The sequence below is a fragment of the Urocitellus parryii genome, chromosome 12, assembly GCF_045843805.1.
Source record: "Urocitellus parryii isolate mUroPar1 chromosome 12, mUroPar1.hap1, whole genome shotgun sequence".
Taxonomy (NCBI): domain Eukaryota; kingdom Metazoa; phylum Chordata; class Mammalia; order Rodentia; family Sciuridae; genus Urocitellus; species Urocitellus parryii.
The window spans coordinates 23,650,503-23,670,356 of NC_135542.1; the positions used below are offsets into that span (position 1 = coordinate 23,650,503).

General features: G+C 31.7%; 1 protein-coding gene and 1 long non-coding RNA gene across 5 annotated transcripts; both read right to left on the reverse strand.

Annotated features, from left to right (window-relative positions):
• Window positions 1-600: 600 nt before the first annotated feature.
• On the reverse strand, window positions 601-3,159 carry LOC144249784 (uncharacterized). Of its 4 annotated transcripts, XM_077791967.1 has the most exons (3): window positions 2,036-3,159; window positions 1,112-1,951; window positions 601-691 (listed from the first exon to the last, which is right to left on the reverse strand). In XM_077791967.1, exons 1-3 carry the CDS (start codon window positions 3,155-3,157, stop codon window positions 629-631), a joined length of 2,025 nt encoding a protein of 674 aa, XP_077648093.1. In that variant the 5' UTR covers window positions 3,158-3,159; the 3' UTR covers window positions 601-628. The 4 variants fall into 4 exon arrangements, with proteins under 4 accessions (XP_077648093.1, XP_077648092.1, XP_077648091.1 ...); XM_077791966.1 differs by having other exon boundaries at window positions 601-1,027; window positions 1,112-3,159; XM_077791965.1 differs by having other exon boundaries at window positions 601-924; window positions 1,009-3,159.
• A 755-nt stretch (window positions 3,160-3,914) lies between these two features.
• LOC144249786 (uncharacterized) lies at window positions 3,915-12,841 on the reverse strand. Its single transcript, XR_013342306.1, has 3 exons — window positions 12,756-12,841; window positions 6,706-6,784; window positions 3,915-4,001 (listed from the first exon to the last, which is right to left on the reverse strand). It is a non-coding gene; the product is annotated as an uncharacterized LOC144249786 (long non-coding RNA).
• Window positions 12,842-19,854: the final 7,013 nt, after the last annotated feature.

Here is a 19,854-nt window from a genome sequence, read left to right on the forward strand (position 1 = left end):
TTAACAATTGAAGCACACTTAAAACTTTGCCACATTCATAATATTGACATGGCCCTTGTCCAGTATGAATATTTGGCTAACAACAATACTTTTCATAATAAAATAGCTTTGCCACATTCTTTGTATTTGTACGGTTTCTCCCAAGTATGAATTCTCTGGTGTTGAGAAATGTGTGATCTTTGATAAAGAGCTTTTCCTTATTCTTTACAATAGTATGGCTTTTCCCCAGTATTAATTCTCTGGTGTCAAATAATGTATGATTTTGGGTTAAAAACTTTGCCACATTCTTTTCATTTGTATGGCTTTTCTCCTATACAAAGTCTCTGGTGTTGACTAAGGAGTGACTCTCAATGAGAAGCTTTACAACATTAATATTTGTATGGTGTCTCCCCAGTATGAATTCTCTGGTGTTGCGTAAGGGATAATCTTTTATTAAAAGCTTTGCCACATTCTTTACAATTGTATGGCTTTTTCCAGTATGAATTTTCTGCTGTCCAGTAAGATGTGATTTTTGAATAAAAGCATTGCCACATTCTTTACATTTGTATGGCTTTTCTCCAGTATGAATTCTCTGGTGTTGAGTAAGGCACAGTCTATAATTAAAAGCTTTGCCACATTCTTTACATTTCTATGGCTTTTCTCCAGGATGAATTATCTGGTGTCGAGTAAGGTGTGATTTTAGATTAAAACTCTTGTCACATTCTCTACATTTGTATGGCTTTTCTCCAGTATGAATTCTCTGGTGTTTAGTAAGGTGTGATTTTCGATTAAAAGCTTTGCCACATTCTTTACATTCATATGGCATTTCTCCAGAGTGAAGTCTCTGGTGTTCAGTAAGTTGTGATTTTCGATTAAAAGCTTTGCCACATTCTGTACATTTGTATGGCTTTTCGCCAGTATGAATTCTCTGGTGTTGAGAAAGGCTTAGTCTATAATTAAAAGCTATGCCACATACTTTACATTTGTATGGAATTTCTCCAGTATGAATTCTCTGGTGTTTAGTAAGGCGTGATTTTTTATTAAAAGCCTTGCCACATTCTTTACATTTGTATGGCATTTCTCCAGTATGGATTCTCTGGTGTTCACTTAGGTAATATTTTGAATTAAAAGCCTTGCCACATTCTCTACATTTGTATGGCTTTTCTCCAGTGTGAATTCTCTGGTGTTCAGTAAGGTGTGATTTTCGATTAAAAGCCTTGCCACATTCTTTACATTTGTATGGCATTTCTCCAGTGTGACGTCTCTGGTGTTCAGTAAGTTGTGATTTTTGATTAAAAGCTTTGCCACATTCTGTACATTTGTATGGCTTTTCTCCAGTATGAATTCTCTGGTGTTGAGTAAGACACAGTTTATAATTAAAAGCTTTGCCACATTCTTTACATTTGTATGGCTTTTCACCAGTATGAATTCTCTGGTGTCGAGTAAGGTGTGATTTTCGATTAAAAGCCTTGCCACATTCTTTACACTTGTATGGCTTTTCTCCAGTGTGAAGTCTCTGGTGTTCAGTAAGTTGTGATTTTTGATTAAAAGCTTTGCCACATTCTGTACATTTGTATGGCTTTTCTCCAGTATGAATTCTCTGGTGTTGAGTAAGGCTTAGTCTATAATTAAAAGCTTTGCCACATTCTTTACATTTGTATGGCTTTTCTCCAGCATGAATTCTCTGGTGTTGAGTAAGGTATGATTTTTGATTAAAAGCTTTGCCACATTCTGTACATTTGTATGGCTTTTCTCCAGCATGAATTCTCTGGTGTTGAGTAAGGTGTGATTTTTGATTAAAAGCTTTGCCACATTCTTTACACTTGTATGGCTTTTCTCCAGTATGAATTCTCTGGTGCTGAGTAAGGCCTGATTTTAGATTAAAACCCTTGCCACATTCTTTACATTTGTATGGCTTTTCTCCAGTATGAATTCTCTGGTGTTGAGTAAGGTGTGATTTTTGATTAAAAGCCTTGCCACATTCTATACATTTGCACGGCATTTCTCCAGTATGGATTCTCTGGTGTTCACTAAGGTAATATTTTGAATTCAAAGCCTTGCCACATTCTTCACATTTGTATGGCTTTTCTCCAGTATGAAATCTCTGGTGTCGAGTAAGGCTTAGTTTATAATTAAAAGCTTTGCCACATACTTTACATTTGTATGGAATTTCTCCAGTATGAATTCTCTGGTGTTTAGTAAGGCGTGATTTTTTATTAAAAGCCTTGCCACATTCTTTACATTTGTATGGCATTTCTCCAGTATGGATTCTCTGGTGTTCACTTAGGTAATATTTTGAATTAAAAGCCTTGCCACATTCTCTACATTTGTATGGCTTTTCTCCAGTGTGAATTCTCTGGTGTTCAGTAAGGTGTGATTTTCGATTAAAAGCCTTGCCACATTCTTTACATTTGTATGGCATTTCTCCAGTGTGACGTCTCTGGTGTTCAGTAAGTTGTGATTTTTGATTAAAAGCTTTGCCACATTCTGTACATTTGTATGGCTTTTCTCCAGTATGAATTCTCTGATGTTGAGTAAGACACAGTTTATAATTAAAAGCTTTGCCACATTCTTTACATTTGTATGGCTTTTCACCAGTATGAATTCTCTGGTGTCGAGTAAGGTGTGATTTTCGATTAAAAGCCTTGCCACATTCTTTACACTTGTATGGCTTTTCTCCAGTGTGAAGTCTCTGGTGTTCAGTAAGTTGTGATTTTTGATTAAAAGCTTTGCCACATTCTGTACATTTGTATGGCTTTTCTCCAGTATGAATTCTCTGGTGTTGAGTAAGGCTTAGTCTATAATTAAAAGCTTTGCCACATTCTTTACATTTGTATGGCTTTTCTCCAGCATGAATTCTCTGGTGTTGAGTAAGGTGTGATTTTTGATTAAAAGCTTTGCCACATTCTGTACATTTGTATGGCTTTTCACCAGCATGAATTCTCTGGTGTTGAGTAAGGCTTAGTTTATAATTAAAAGCTTTGCCACATTCTTTACACTTGTATGGCTTTTCTCCAGTATGAATTCTCTGGTGCTGAGTAAGGCCTGATTTTAGATTAAAACCCTTGCCACATTCTTTACATTTGTATGGCTTTTCTCCAGTATGAATTCTCTGGTGTTGAGTAAGGTGTGATTTTTGATTAAAAGCCTTGCCACATTCTATACATTTGCACGGCATTTCTCCAGTATGGATTCTCTGGTGTTCACTAAGGTAATATTTTGAATTCAAAGCCTTGCCACATTCTTCACATTTGTATGGCTTTTCTCCAGTATGAAATCTCTGGTGTTGAGTAAGGCTTAGTTTATAATTAAAAGCTTTGCCACATTCTTTACACTTGTATGGCTTTTCTCCAATATGAATTCTCTGGTGTTTAGTAAGGCCTGATTTTTTATTAAAAGCCTTGCCACATTCTTTACATTTGTATGGCTTTTCTCCAGTATGAATTCTCTGGTGTTGAGTAAGGTGTGATTTTCGATTAAAAGCTTTGCCACATTCTGTACATTTATATGGCTTTTCTCCAGTATAAATTTTCTGGTGTTCAGTAAGGTGTGAGTTTTGATTAAAAACTTTGACACTTTCTTTACATTTCCAGATTTTCTCTCCAGTATGATTACTGTAGTGTTTAAAAAGGTTTGAGCAACACTTAAAGACATTTTCACAATTCTTCAATTTGTAGGGTATATCTTCATTGTAAAGCCTATGGTTTTTAGTAATGGATGGAATTTGAGTAAAATAGTTTTCACATTCTTTACTTATGGAGGATTTATCACTGCTCTGATAAACAATTGAGGGATCTTTAAATGCTTTTACATATTTTTTAAACTTGTAGGGTTTCCCACCAAAATTAATTCTCTGGAGTTCATGAATTCTTCTAGTTTTATTAAAAATGCTTTTACATACCTTATATCTGTAATTTGTCTCTTGATTATGAAAGCTTGGATAAATAAATTTTGGGCATGGATTAAAAACTTTTTCACTTTTATCATTGTAAAGCTCTTTTAACTGATCACATGGGTGTTTTCTAGGATTTAAAAAAAAGGGAAATTTTAATGACTTTCACAGAATTTATATTGTTTTAAACCAAATCTAACATACTGCTGATTACTTTCGGTAGAGATTGTCTATAGGTCCTGAACAGAAATATTTGTGGAAATTTACAAAATGGTGCATTTCAAATTATTCCACTAACTGAAGAATGAAATTGACTACATAGAAAATTTTGTATCTTTTAGAGGAAGGGTATAATTACAAAATGCTGTACAAATATATTTAAAAGCACACATGAGTCCTCAGATATGACTGCCATATGTGTTGATGTCTCTTTCCAGCTTAGCCAATGCCCCATATTCCTACAGTTCCAACTTGCCTCAAACACACTCCTGTTTGATTTTAATTTGCGGGTATTCCTGCAGGCACTGGAACATAAACATGGCACTTATGTGCCAGAACATTTTCATTAACCAAAGACCAAACTGTATCTGAGCTGGGCTGCTCAATTTTCCAGCAAAAATATATATCACTGAGCGTGTTGTTAAAATTCTTTCTATGTAACTAGCTCACTGATATCAGAAAATACTTTGGATTTGTTGAAAACATATTCCTTGAGATGCACAGATGAGTAGTGCTATGGCCTGAGATTTAGTTCACTGGGGACATGTATAGGATCCAGGAAGTCTCTGGATCTTACACTTGGAAAGTTTTTCTCATTCCACCCACAACCACAGAATGCATAGATATTTTGGGTATTCACTTGGAGACTGGTCAAAATGCCTGTTGATATGAAAGATGAAGCAGTGCATGTCAGATGGATCTGCTGAAAGATATCTATGAACTCTGTGTGAATTTTTTTTTTTTTTTAAAGCATGTAATCCATTAGGAGAAAAAGACTGATATCTGGGAACTCACAGTTGAAATCCAGCTTGTTTGAGACTATCCAATACATGTTATATACTACCTAGTTTTGTCTAAATTCAGCATGGCCCTGGAGATGGTATCATCCATTGAAGCCACATAGCCACAGCATCATAGAGATGGGTGAGACTTGCTAAAATGTCAATCTACATGTCTAAAGAAAGAATTTTACTGTTGAAATTTTATTCCTACCTTTGATGTACACTCCCTTAAATAAAGAATGGAAAAATTATCTAGTCATCTTTCTTTAGATCTATGTGGTATAGAGAATCTATAAGGTGCTTTACCTCTTTTATCATAAGTTATGGCCTTGTGTCATATTCCTTTATTTATTTATTTCAGATATTCATACTTTCAGGTGGCACATCACTTTCCAAGAAGGAAATGACTCAGGTGGAATGCTTGAGGTCCCATGACATGGAGTGATTATGCTAACTTGTAAGTCATGAATAGATAGGTAACGACACAAAGAGTGCTTCAAGTTGAATTAAAATTATAAATATTTACAAGAAACCTTGACTCAAACCATCAAGTTTCAGGAAGAAGGGTCTACAAAAATGGTATCCTGAAACAGTAGACAGAATCATGGATTGACAAAGACATTATAGATCTTTGTTTCCTAAGGAGGAGAAATTTCATGGTAAGACATGCCACATTCAAAGGTGGTCTTACCTCACCAATGTGGCTGTTTTAATTGTCTTAAAAGTTTTACAATTACAAGCTTTAGTCCTTCATTGTTCTTCATTAGCCCCACACCTTCCCTACTGCTTATGCACCAGGCATATTTTCTAATCCTCAGTATGAGCCCAGAAGAGTGTCAGAAGTCTTACATTGTTCTCATAAGACCCCCATGTCTGCTTTTGAGGTGTGATGCATTCCTGCATGCCATTTGGGCTTTGGGTTTTCTGGGAGACTGTGCTAGAAGTTCCTGAGTCTTTCCTTTGTTTCAATTGCTGTACATGACAGAGGAGCTGTATGCTTATTTGATGTGTTTTAGAAGGACATCCTGCTTCTCTTCTCTTTTATTAATTATTAATGCATTTAAAAAGCAATGGCTACCAAACTTTCACCTTAAACATATTCAATTAATCAATAGTTCTTTTCAACAGAAAGTCCTAGTGAGGCTTATTGCAGCATTTCCGTTTCTCCTTAATCTGAATATTTTTCTTGTCTCTAAGTAAAAATACTATACAGGTGTTTAAATGATGAGACAATTTGTCTATATTGTGTAGAAAATCATCTTGTTATAACTTCATAAAACAGATTAGAATATTGCAATTTTGTATTAGTGATCTGTAGACTTTTATCTAATGTGCAATCACATAGAGATTATTAAAAGTTAAAACATAACTGATTAATAAGCATTTTATTACTGTTTAGATTTTTTTCACTAAAATGCCCATTTCTATTCTAGTTTTATTTCTAAAGCTTCCAAAACTGGTTGAGTCTTTACTTTCCTGAAGGTATTTTAAAGACTCAGCTTTATAATGACCTGTAAACATTGAATGCATATGTAGGTTGATACATGTTTTTGCATTTGAATATACTGTGCATTGTAGTGGTTTTATACAGAATATTTTAAAATTACAATAATGTACTTAAAAATTTTAACCAAACAAAAAGTGGCTGTCACAAGTTGAGGAGTCAGTCTTCTGAGATGTTTGTAATAATGTAACCTGATTAATTTGTAATTTTGTGTATAAAAAATTTTCATTATTTTTTTTTCTCTTTATTAAAAAAATTTTGAACTTTCCCCCCTTTTCATTTCTATTTCTTGTTTAAAATAAAGTATATAACTCTCTTGGTATCCATACCTGCTCTTTATCAAGTTTTGCACAAAATATTTTATTTCTTCTTCTTCTGAAAATTCTTGGTTTGGATTAGAAGTCATACCTGAAATAAATTAAAATAGCAAGTTATTCCACTTATGACACTATGGGGAATAGACTCTGCAAATATATAAACTTATCAAGATGGGGGAGGGGAATAGCACCAGAACAGAATAATTTAAAGCCATTATTACTCAAGAAATATACAGAATTTACTATAATATGTTGACAAATGCTATGAGAACTTTGAAAATCATCTTAAGAATTTGTAGCAACACAGATGATGACAACATTCAAACTGACTGATATCATAATCAAAGCCCTTCACTTCAACATATTTGAACTCCACCTGTGACTCAAATGTTGCAGAAAATAAATCTCTTATTTAGTTTTTTTTTTCTTTTTATCTTTTGGGGAAGTATTTCTTAGGATTAAACACAGTGATATTCTATCACTAAAATACATCCATAGACCTTTCTATGTTTATACTTTTTTTGAGACAGTTTATTACAACAATGCTAAAATTTATTTCAACCTGGCATTCCACTGCCGTAGATTCCCAATTATATGGAATTACATTTATATATCATTGCACATGACCTGTTTTTGTTTACATTGTAACTTCCAAATATTTTCCAAAATGACTACGATGATTTAGTTTAACATATTTTAAATAGAAAAATCTCAGTGAAAATAATAGCTCACAGAATAAAGGGTATAATCTACTCAAGCAAACCAAAAGTTGAGAGTTGGAAAATTGATGTTGTTAATTATCTAAGCAATGCCCAATAACCTCTTGAAAGACATTTATTAAACTAAATAAAAATGTAGAAAATTGAAAATAAATTCAGAAAAATAGGAACAGAAAAAGTAGAAATTATATACTAGAAATATTCATTTAAAAGTGTCTCAGGCTGGGGATACATTTTAGATGGTAGATTGCTTGACTCACATGCAAAAGGCTGGGCTTGATTCCCAGCCCCCCTCCCCCGACACACACACAGTCTCATGAATTGAAAATTTGAGTAATAAAATATATCAAATGCTAGAATTAATTAAAAGACACAGTTAGTGTTAGACACAGTTGTGCATAACATTAACCCCAGCATCTGGGGAGGGTGAGACAGGAGGATCAGGAGTTTAAAGACAGACTTGGCAATGACGAGGCAGTAAGCACCTCAGTGAGAACCTGTCTCTAAGTGAAATACACAATAGTGACAGTGTTGTAACTCAATGGTTGAGTGCCTCTGATTTGAATTCTAAATAAATAAATAAATAAATAAAGTTAGTAAATTTATAACCAAACTTTTAAAACTCTTCAAAAAATAATTGATATCAAAAGATATAAAAAGAGAAATTTTATTTACAAAGATATTCTTTTATGATTAACAGTTGATTTCTTTTCAGAAGACTTCCAGAAAGGAATTGGGATTTATAGGTATGTATGTTGAAAGAAAAAGAAAATATGAACCTAGAATACTTTATCTACCAAAATCATTTTTTTGAACTTTATGAAAAATACATCTTTAAAGATATGAAAATATTCAAAAATTGCTTTACTTCTTGACCTGCTGTAAGAGAAATAATCAGTGGAATATTTGCAATAAAATATTCTGCACAACAGAAATCATATAAAATTTGAAAGCTCGTGTGGAAAAGAAAAATATATACAAATATATATTTTATTATACTTTCATTGTTGTATGTAAAACATTTCATTCTACAATAGAATGTGGAAAACTAAAGCATAAAAATTATCATAAATATTTGCTAATTAGTATAAATTAGAAAAGCAGGTGTGACATCAATAACAAATCATGGCAACACATGTAAAGAAATTGATTGTTTTAGAAAATCAATAAATTCAGATTAAAATGTAGTGCAAACTAAGTACTTTATTTTTTTCATTAATTTTCCTTTAGTTATACATGACAGTAGAATGTATCTTCATATATCATACATTCATAAATTATAACAATCTATTCTTTTGGTGGTAAATTATGTGGAGTTACACTGGTTGTATATTCATTTAAGAATACAAGAATGTAATTTCCAATTCATTCTACATTTTTTAAGCACTTAAATAATTACAAAGTAATGACAAAATAAACATCAAGGATAAAAAAATAGAAAAAAGTAAATTATCACCATAAAAATGTATGAGCTATGCATTAAGGCATATTTTAATAGTAGAAAAAAATATTAAAATATCAACAAAATTTGATAACTATAGAAGTTTTCCTCATCACTAATTTCAATATCAATAAACAATTTTGAAAAAAAAAAAACTAATCAAAGCACAATATGACCAACAAGATTAAACTTAAAAATATGTTAACTATGTCAGATTTAAATCTGCAAAAATTCTCTTTAGATATAAGGTCACAAAAAGATTAAAAACAAAAGGATAAAACAAATATTACATTCAAAATTTTTGATAATATTTATATAAATAAGAGACAAAGTAGAATATTATATAAAAATAAATATGCCAAATCCTTAGAATACAATCATACGGAATTATATTTGTAACTCAAATAATGTTTTTCATCTACAGAAAGAAAAGACAAAATTCAACATCATAGAAAGCAAAAACATAATAATAGAAGACATCAATCCCCAATTAATGCGAAGAATAAAAAATAGAATTGCATTATTACCCAAGGAATAAAAAAAAACCCTTCAAATAACATTAAAAACCATTTCGGTTTACAGAGGCAATATTCTCTGTAGTCTCTGGAATATTATTCCAAAGAAATCAGGTTAAACACACAAAACAAATGTTAACAGATATTACAATATTAAAGTTGCATTCTAACATAACATAATAAGACAGAAATCAAAAGCAAAAGTGATATTTAAAATTTATGAATATGAGTTTAAAGCCAAATTCAGCAATTAAGCAAGGCCCTAAGCAACTTACCTAGACATTGTAACAAAATGATATATAAAACAGCTGCCAGCCAGGCATGATAACACACACTTTTAATTCAAGAAGCTTGGGAGTCAGCAGGATTGTGAGATCAAATCCAGCCTCATCAAAACAAGGTGGTAAGCAACTGAAGGAGACCATGTTTCTAAAAAAAATACAAAATGGGGCTTGGGATGTAGCTCAGTGGGCAAGTGCCCCTATGGTCAATCCTCAGTAACCTTCCCAAAAAAGGGGTGTAGATGTGGCTCAGAGGGTAAACACCTCTGTTACAGAAAAAAAGCCGAAAGCACCCAAAGTAATCTATGAAGTCCATGTAATACCAATCAAAAAAATCAATATTATTTTTGCATGTACAAAATAAGCTATTTGAACAATTCTATGGAATATCCTGGGTACATACATAACTACACATATTAAAATAAAAAAAAATGCTTCCTTATATAAATACAATAAAAGTTACAATATTCAATAGAGCATTTTAACTTGAGGTTAAATGAGGAAGACATGAGTAATAAAACTAAAAGCATATCAATTAGCCCTCAACTTGATGGTCAAATCAAAATATATTTACAGATCTATTCTCATTAAAACAACATTCAATAGAGACCAATGTGGCAAACCAATCAAATTACATTTCACATGACTACATGTAGGTCATTTGAAATATGAAAACTTTTAAAATTTTACAAAGATAAGAAATTGTATAATATTTACAAGGATCAATTTTTAAGATAGTATAATAAGTGAAATAGTAATACCAATAAAAAAACCAAATACCAGGTAACTCTATGTATGAGAGATATCTACTGTAGCCAAATATAGACACCAAAAAGAATGGCATCAGGGATGAAAAGGTGAGACAAAGAATCACTTGTTTGGAGGAAAAATAAACTTACTTTTTATGTGATACACACATTCTAGAAAAAAAAAATCTTACAAAACAATTTATATGAATACTACTGAGCAGTAACTTCAAAATATATGACAGTAAGTTCTGGAAAGTTATACAGTATACAGTTTTTATCAAAATTAAAAATTTGACAAATACATAAATGATAAACAAAATTGGAAACATCTTTATGGTACCTTTAAAATACTAAGTCTTACTCCTAGACAAAATAACAGATTCATATATAGAGAGATAATGAATATGCCATTAATTCTAGCAACTTGGAAGAAAGGCTGAGGCATGGAAATAGAATTTCAGCTTCAGCCACTTAGCAAGAGTCGATTGTAAACTAAAAGTCAAAGGGCATGATGATGTACCTCAGTATTATAAGAGTTCAATCCACTGTGTGTGTGTGTGTGTGTGTGTGTATAAATATATAAATTTAAGTACATTATATGATTAAGCACAAGAACTGAGTAGAAACAATTAATGTACTATATAAAATCATATATAAAAAGGGTTAATATTTATACATGTAAAAAAATCATAGAAAACTTGATTGAAAATTGGAACATGGTTCACGTGCAGTTTAACTTCAACTAATGTTTTCCTAAGGTGACAAATCATGATAATTTCTGTTCAATTATAACATATAGGTATAGAAATAAAAACAATATCACGAATGTGAGAAAACCTAATGAACAACACTGAAGCTCTCTATAGAGTGAAACTCAAAAAAAAAAAAAAAAGAATTAGAAAAATGTAACCCACAAAATTCTGGATAATTGTATTACAATAAAAATATTTCTTTTTACTTTTTTTGTAGTGATAGGTGGACAGAATGCATTTATTATATCTGTTTATTTTTATGTAGTGCTAAGGATCAAACACAGTACTGCACACATGCGAGGAAAGCCCTCTGCCACTAAACTACAGCCCCAGCCCTGAAAATTCTTCTTTAAACCATATTGATCAGCTATACTTACATAACCATTAGGAGCAGGTATTATGAAATACTGCTATTTATTACATGGCAGAAAAATAATTAAAAAAAATGCATGTGCAATGTCAAGGTGCTATGTCAATTCCCTGCTTGAAAATGCTCTTCACTAGAGTGTTATCAGCCTCAAATATTATCTCTGGCACACAGCTCCTGGGAATAAAAGAACTCTCTTTATAGATAAGCACAATGTTTCACTGAGCCTAAAACTGTATACATAACAGTAAGTTTATACAATGGACTTTCTTGAGAGCTACACAAAATTCCTAACATTGCACATTACAACTTAGTATACAACTGAGGAATAAGGTGCATAATGTTGCTAAGTTGGTAATCTCCCTAGTAATAAAATGAACAATATGTAGTAGTGATGTCAATGAACTAAATTAACCTATTAATATGAGGCAGCTTGGCCTCCTTGCCATTATCCCACCTTTCCTGCCTCTTGACTCTGTCTTTTTTTTTTTTAAACAATGCTTTGTGTATTTGAATGTAGGAAGATCACTGGAGAACAAAAAGGAGCTTAAATAATTCATATGCATGATAAACATAGAGCATGCAATGCTCTTTAATTATTGCAACAGAAATAAACCTAGGTTTGAAAAAATTAATTTTTTGTGTCAGATTTTAGCTTATCAATTAACATTTTTAAATGTGAATTCCTCTTTGACATTTGAACCTCTTATCTGTATTCTTTGCTTCATTGATTTCTACCCACTTTGATATATGTCTGCTGTCAATTTTCTCTTCAAATTCCAAGGTTATTTCTTTGGGGGAAAGAAAGGTGACCAAGGATAACTTACAGAGAGCAAGATGTTTTTGATGGAAAATGGAGTATGTCACATTTTGTTATTTTCTTGATAACTACAGAAGGCTTTTTAATATTTTCTTCCATAGAAAAAAATAAAGAGAAAACACCCTTAATATTCTACACAATTATTTTCCAAATCACTTTTTCAGACAAAAACACGAAAATAATTTGAAACCATTTTTATTCTCTACATTGTAAGCACTAATTAGAAATGATAAGTTAAAGATAAAGAAAAATATTTAACACTTTCTTTTCTACAAAAACAAATGCCCAATCTTTGTCCTAAAAAACAAGAAACTAAAACTTTTTCATGCAAAATAGAAGCTGGCATAAGATACACTATACAGTTAAAAAATTAAGTATTGGTTTTGAATTAGAAGTTCTGAATAAAATTTAGGCTCACCAATAAAGCGTAGGTGTCTAAAGATCTCTAACATCACATCTCCATATAAAGTCTGCTGAGAAGAGTCCAGGCATTTCCATTCCTCTTCTGAAAAATCAATGACCACATCCCTTAATGTCAATGGTTCCTGAAGCAAAAATGAATAAATACACATCACATAAACAATATGATTTATGACACAGTATTTAACTTCACAAAAATTTTAATGAGTTAAAATAGGTGGTTTTCACATATGGTAGTGATGTGAACCGTTCAATAAGATACTTTTTTTTTATGGTGCTGGGGATTGAACCCAGGGCCTTGTGCATGAAAGGGAAGCACTCTACCAACTGAGCTATAACCCCAGTGCCAATAATTTGTTATAAGCAGTAAAATTGGTGGATAAATTTCGTATAATGAAATCCAGGGAACAGCGCATGAGAAGCAAAACACTGAAGCAAAAAAGTGGAAAAAATCCAACATAATTCCAAAGGATAAATAATAGTTGCAATTAGTTATTGAATATTCAAAGAAGCACAACAAACAAATCAATGATACTTGACACATACATAGAAAAAATATAAGTAATAACTATACTTATACGACAGTGGTCACCTTAGCGTGTTGAAGTCATAAGAGATCACTAAAGACACACCAAAACTTTCAACAGACCACATATGTATTTGAATGGTTATCTCCAAAGTTGTCTATTTTCTCATTATTTAAACATACCATAAATCTATACTATCTTAAAAAAAATATATTTTTACTTCTGCAGACCACAATGTCACACTTCTAAAACGATAAAATTTTTAACTATCAAACTATTACAAAACACTTGGGTACTTGGGTCAACTTGAACTACATGGAACAAAGTTATATAACAAAAAATAAAAATAAAAAAAATTAAGTGAACAGACTGTTAATCTCTCAGTTCATAAGGAAACTGACACATCAGGTTTAACATTCCCAGATTTGTAAAACCACTCTGTGAAACTGTATCCTCACCTGGCTCATTTCAAAGTAGAAAGTGAGAGAATACTAAGCAATTAGGAACAAAAATTCTGAAAGGTTCTGGCACCCTAAATGCCTCCCTGACTACATAGAAATACATCTTTTTCCAGGGTCTCACTTATCACTAGTGAACCAACACATACATGAAGTTAGTTTAACATTCTATGTGATGTCTTTCTTCTGAAACAGCATTATTATTTTTTTTTAATTAGAGATTTAACCCAGGAGCTCTCTACCCCTAAAATGCATTTCAAGAAGTTTTTATTTTTTTTTAATTGTGATAAATGGGCTTACAAAGTTGCTTAGGGTCTCTATATTACTGAGATTGGACTCAAATTTACATTCTTCCTATCTCATTTTTTCACATCACTGTGATTACAGGTGTGAGCCACGACTCCTGACTCTGCAACCACTTTTGATACTAAATGTTCGAACAACAACCAAAATTTCAACAATTAGTAGTCTCATAATTCAATTATGATAACATCTAGTATATATCCCACAAGGCTGGTGTTATGCCTATAAAATTTTCCTAAATGAAGTGCCAGTTTCAAGTCCCAGAACAGAATAATATTTATATTTATGATTCATTTCCTATAAATTAGGGGTCTCTACATCTATACAAACAAGTGACTTATTCTGTTAAAAAAGAACACACTTATGTATACCCGCTTCTTATAAATTATATAAATAAGGAAGTTGACAATTGAAACCTTGCATAGAATATAAAAAATGACAGAGGAAAATGGGACACCTTATACGCCATTTTAGGAAATAACTGTTTGAAGATATTACCTCCAATTTTTCTGTTCTACTACAGAAGAGCTCCCTTCCCAATATGATTTAGAAGATCCTCACTATTTTAAATATGATGGTTTAGAAACTCAATCAGAATATTCACATTGTTGTCCATAAAAAAAAAAAAATTAATTGAACACCTTTATATTCAGGGGTAAGAACAAAATATTTGTTTTAAAAAAAAAAGTGAATCTTAAGTCTCTCCTTTATGTGAAACCCTTAGAATATTAAGCCATCTCATGTCAGCCCAAAACAAAATACACACAATTTTCTTAAAACTCCTAAGTATTTGTTGGCTTAGGGTAAAGGAATCTTCATCTGGAATTTTGATTTATTTTTTGGTAAGGGGGCATTCTACAACTAAGATATATTCTATGCCTTTTATTTTCTTTCTTTCTTTTCTTTCTTTTTTTTTTTTTTTTGAGACAGTGTCTCACTAAGTTGCTACACTAAGGTTCAGGTTTGATCTTTCTTTTTCAACCTCCAGATTTTGTGATTACTGGCATGGCCTAATGTGCCCAGAATTTTATGAATTTTCTAACCTCCTTTGGTCCATTTTAATTTCACCTTACTTATTTGCTATTTCTTCTGAGAAGAAAAAAAAAAAAAAAAACTTGACAGCCTAAGATTTTGGATGCATGCATTGCCTATCTCTGAATTTTTCTAACCTGACATTATAGAAATAGCTCCACATCAAGGAAAATTATAGCCATAGATACAACTAAGATCTTACTTAACCTTCAATGATGTTCTTTTAGAGGCTCAAAAAATTACCTTAGTTTGAATACAATTTGATTTGAAATTCAACTCTATCTTTTCTCTTTGGAAACTTTTTTTTAAACCTTTCAAATATTAGTGACAAATTACATTTTATATGTAATAAAAATATTAGAATAAGTGAGAGATGGTCAATCCATATAATTACCACCCCAAACATGAGGCAATACATTATGTCTTCCAATTAGCATATAGTGAGTTTTTCCTTGAAGACATCTGCACAAACACAGTAGGATTTTTTTTTTTTAAATCCTTGCTACAGTTTATTCTCCTTTCAAATTCTGGCACCTTATAAAAAAATCTTCCCTAGATGAGTATGAAAATGGAAGTCAAATATCATATGTGCCTTTCTTTTAAGTTACAAAATCAATGGATCTGAGCAGCAATATATTTCTGTGGAGCTGAACCTAATAACATTTGGGGAAAATAATATTAATATTCCAATATTTGATGTTTACATGAATCCTATAAAAGATATTTCTGTAATCTCTAGAGTATCTAGAGTATCCATCTAGTTCAACAAGTTGCTCCATTTCCTGACCACAAGGTACTCTGTAGGAAGAGAGGATTACACCCAGTTTGGTATTCTCTAGGTAATTCAACATGGGAGCTGTGGGTACCATGGGTTAGCTTCATGTAATTTTTACACCATGGCCACTCAAAGACATAGCAGATACTCAAGAGACATCATACTAAAGTTTCTTAAGGGGACCCCAAACTTGTTATCTATGCTTATGAAAGACAAATAAACAAAAGGTTCAAAGATGTTTTTAATTTTAATACTAAAGATTAAACTCAGCAGTGTCTACACACTGAGCAACATCCCCCTCCCCTTTTTATTTTTTAGTCTCAATATATTTATCCTCTTGGTTCAGCCTACTAAAATACTGAGACTATGAACATGCATCTTCACACACAGCATTAGGTACCAATACTTTTTAAAGAGTTTCATGTTTTAACCCCATGTTTCTCTCATGTAGAAGTACAACCATACATATACACATACACATACACACTCACTCACTTTTAAAAATTCCATCCAAAACCAAGGAAAAGATGAATTAAAACTATGTGCTATTTGAAATGTTCCAGGGAACCATACTTCATAATATAGTGAATTAGCTGACAAAAGATGACATTTAGGAAAATCATGCTTACAACACATTTGGAAAATGCACTTTAAAAATTGGGTTCCACTTGGTAAGGAAAAAGAAACTGAGAATTCCTTGGACCACAGCTCCTCCCAAATATGAATTATTTACATGAGTCAAAATTCTCATGTCCTGATCCTGTCTATAACATCCACTCTGAAGAGGTGTAGGCAAGAAAACACAGAGTTACTTTCAGGCCAGGAAGAGGTCATCAATCTGGAACAGGACAAAAAGTAGAATCCTCACTGTCAACCCCATTCTTAGGGCCAGAGGTGGCAGTATATTGAGCTTAATCAAACTTAGAGTAGGGTTAATGGATTACAAAGGTGACCTCAGGAAAGCCTAGGTTCTCAAAATTAGTTCAGACTACTTTTACTCAACCCCTTTCTTCTGCTTCATAATGTCGAGCCCTGCAGACTTACCATTTTTAAAAATACTCAAGGGCCTGTGGTGGTGGCTCTGGTAGACTCTTGCCTAGCATGCATGAGGCAATGGGTATGCAAAATTCACTCAGCTCTTGTTCAGGAATTTTGATGCAGCTAGAGTTTAGAAAAAGTAGATAATCTTCTATAGCATCATGCATAGTTTAAAAAATAAAATGATAAATATGTATAACTGAGATTTTAGATGCCATAAGTAAAACAAATAAATAATTATAATAAATAAATGTCTATAAATTCTTATAATTTATGTTACAACAAATAATTTGTACTATACAATAATTTAAGATATAAAATAATTTAAAATTTTTATTACATAAAATTATTATAATTTCTAGAAAAATTATTTATATTTTAATCCAATATTATTCATAATTTTATTATTCTAAAAGAGAAACAATGAAAATTGTTAGCTAATTACATGTATTTTTCATTAAACTTTCAAATCTCACACTTCTTTCCACTTCTAATACTTCTCAAGGTAGACCAGCCATATTCCAAGAACTCATTAGCCACATATGGCAAGTGGCTGTGACATCAAAAGTATATATTAAGTGCTGTGGTTTCCTACACTGCAAACAATTGAATGACTGAAACCCTCCTTTCTTATCAGAGGTAAGAAAACATGTTTTCCTTAACAATATTTCTCCTTTAAACCAAATGAGAAAGAAATAATAATTTTAGACCCAGGAGGCTGCTATGAGAGTTGCCTAAAGTCGGCAATTCTTTCAAATTGATAACTGTTATAGTAGCTGTTCATATAATAAAGAGCAAACAACTGATGATGCAAATCCAGGGGGAAGTGTCCTCATATATCTTCATGTCTGTATATACTTTTTAGTTGTGAACAAAAAGATTATATATTTTTTAAATTTTTCCATTGGGCCTTCATCCTAGTGATCCAGCTGTGGTTGTCTGGCTTATTTTTTGTTGTAGAGTATGCTGTGAGTTAAAGTACTAATAACATTTTCATGTCTATATGCATTTTGGCATTACTCAAAATTATTTTACAGATCTTTTACATTAAATCAAGAAAAAAAAATTCAGTGCTTCTTCCATTCCTAAATCTATGCAGTTAATTTGAAATTATTGTGTTTTGAATTCTGGCTTCCTGTTTCTATTAAATGTATTTTAAGCTATCAAGTATTACAAACTACCAGAAAACTTACTAATTCATGATTCAAATGAACAGTTTTTGAGTAAGCCAAAATTATATTGATTATCTGAGCTATTCTGATTTCAGCAGAAATTTTACATGTGTATGCTCCACTATTTGACATGGTTACCCTGTTCCTGGAAGAGAGATGACTCTACATTTTGGTCTTTTCATTCTCATCCACATGGTCTCTTCTCCTTTATAATCCTAATATGAGCTTCTTCTTCTTCTTAAGATGATGAAGTTTACAAAGATAAAAACTGGAAGAATTCAACATACTTTAGGTCTAAGCACAATACCAGTAGGTTTCCATATTTACCCTCTTCTACTGGATGTAATATAATAGCCATACTTTTTATTCACATATTGGCAAAGATATACTAACTCTTCATAAGGAGAGCTATAACACAGAATTGCCAATTTGTTGGGATACAGGGAAGTATATGGAACTGGAGATATTTTTGTATTGTATACTCTTTTTTTCTTTTCTTTTAGAGAATATTTTTATGTCTATCGTAAATTAATACAACTTTACAATACCACAGGTAGTAAGAGGCTATTCAGGTTTTCAACTCAGAATCACAACTGTCTGTCTCAAAAACTCAAAGATTTTTCTAGATTATATAATCATGCTACATTTCTATGGCTCTTAATATAGTTCAATTGACAATGCTTGCCTTGAATGCAAAAGACCCTGGGATAAATTCCCAGCACCAAAAAAACAAAAAACAAAAAAAATAAATAAAACTTTTCGAGGATTCTATGAACTAAAAAATTACACCTCTGCTATAGAAGCACATTTTTTAGCTTCATATCTTTAACTACTTTTTACTATTCAAATACTTTCAAGAACACTCAAGTATTTTTTTAATAGGGTATAATTTGGGTAAATCAATTTGGACTATGCTTTGAAAATTAAGCTAAATGATTCATTTTTATTTCTCACCATGAGATAATAGTAAAAATGTGCATAACATACAGTATATCTTCAACGTAGTTTCTTTATTTTTTTTGTATTCGTAGTCTATTGTAATTTTGAACCTAGTCTAAACCTAGACATTCTTTTTATGAAATAGTTTCTTGATATGAAAGCAAGGGAACAAGATAGATCTACTGAAAAAAATACTTCCTCCCCAAACAGTTTGTGTAAATACCTCAAAATTTAGGAAAATCATCCTTTTATTTTTTTCAACATGGCAAATCTGTTTACTATAAACCCCCACATGAAAGGGTGAAGTGGACAAATCCACACAGCACACAAGGAAAACACAGAGACTTAAAGCATTTTCAACTGGAAACCAGTGATTTCCAATTCTGTCTTAAGTGTACAGGCACTTGAAGGGCTCTTTAATTTTAAAAAGAAAAAAATGCATTAAAATAATGTAATCCTTAACCCTGGACTTCATATGCCTGGAGAAAAACCAACCCATCAGTGTTCTTGAAAGATTGGAAAAAACATTACCATGTATAGTAAAACTAAAAAACAGTACTTTAAATTAACATCTTTTTAAAAATGAGTTTTCTAAGACACATAAGATATATGCTCATGAATTTAGCTACACAATTTTTCAGTTTTTTGTTTTGTTTTGTTTTTAGCTATGAAAAGTACTTGTGATAATCAACTAACAAACAGAAAAATTGTATTTTAAATAAAAATTCTGGAGATTCTTGTTGATATGGTACTGGTATTACAGCTTTATATTTGAAGTGAGTAAGCACATTATGGCAGGAACACATGGCATAAAATTGCACCAGGTGTCAACAATTTGTTCCAAATACATACT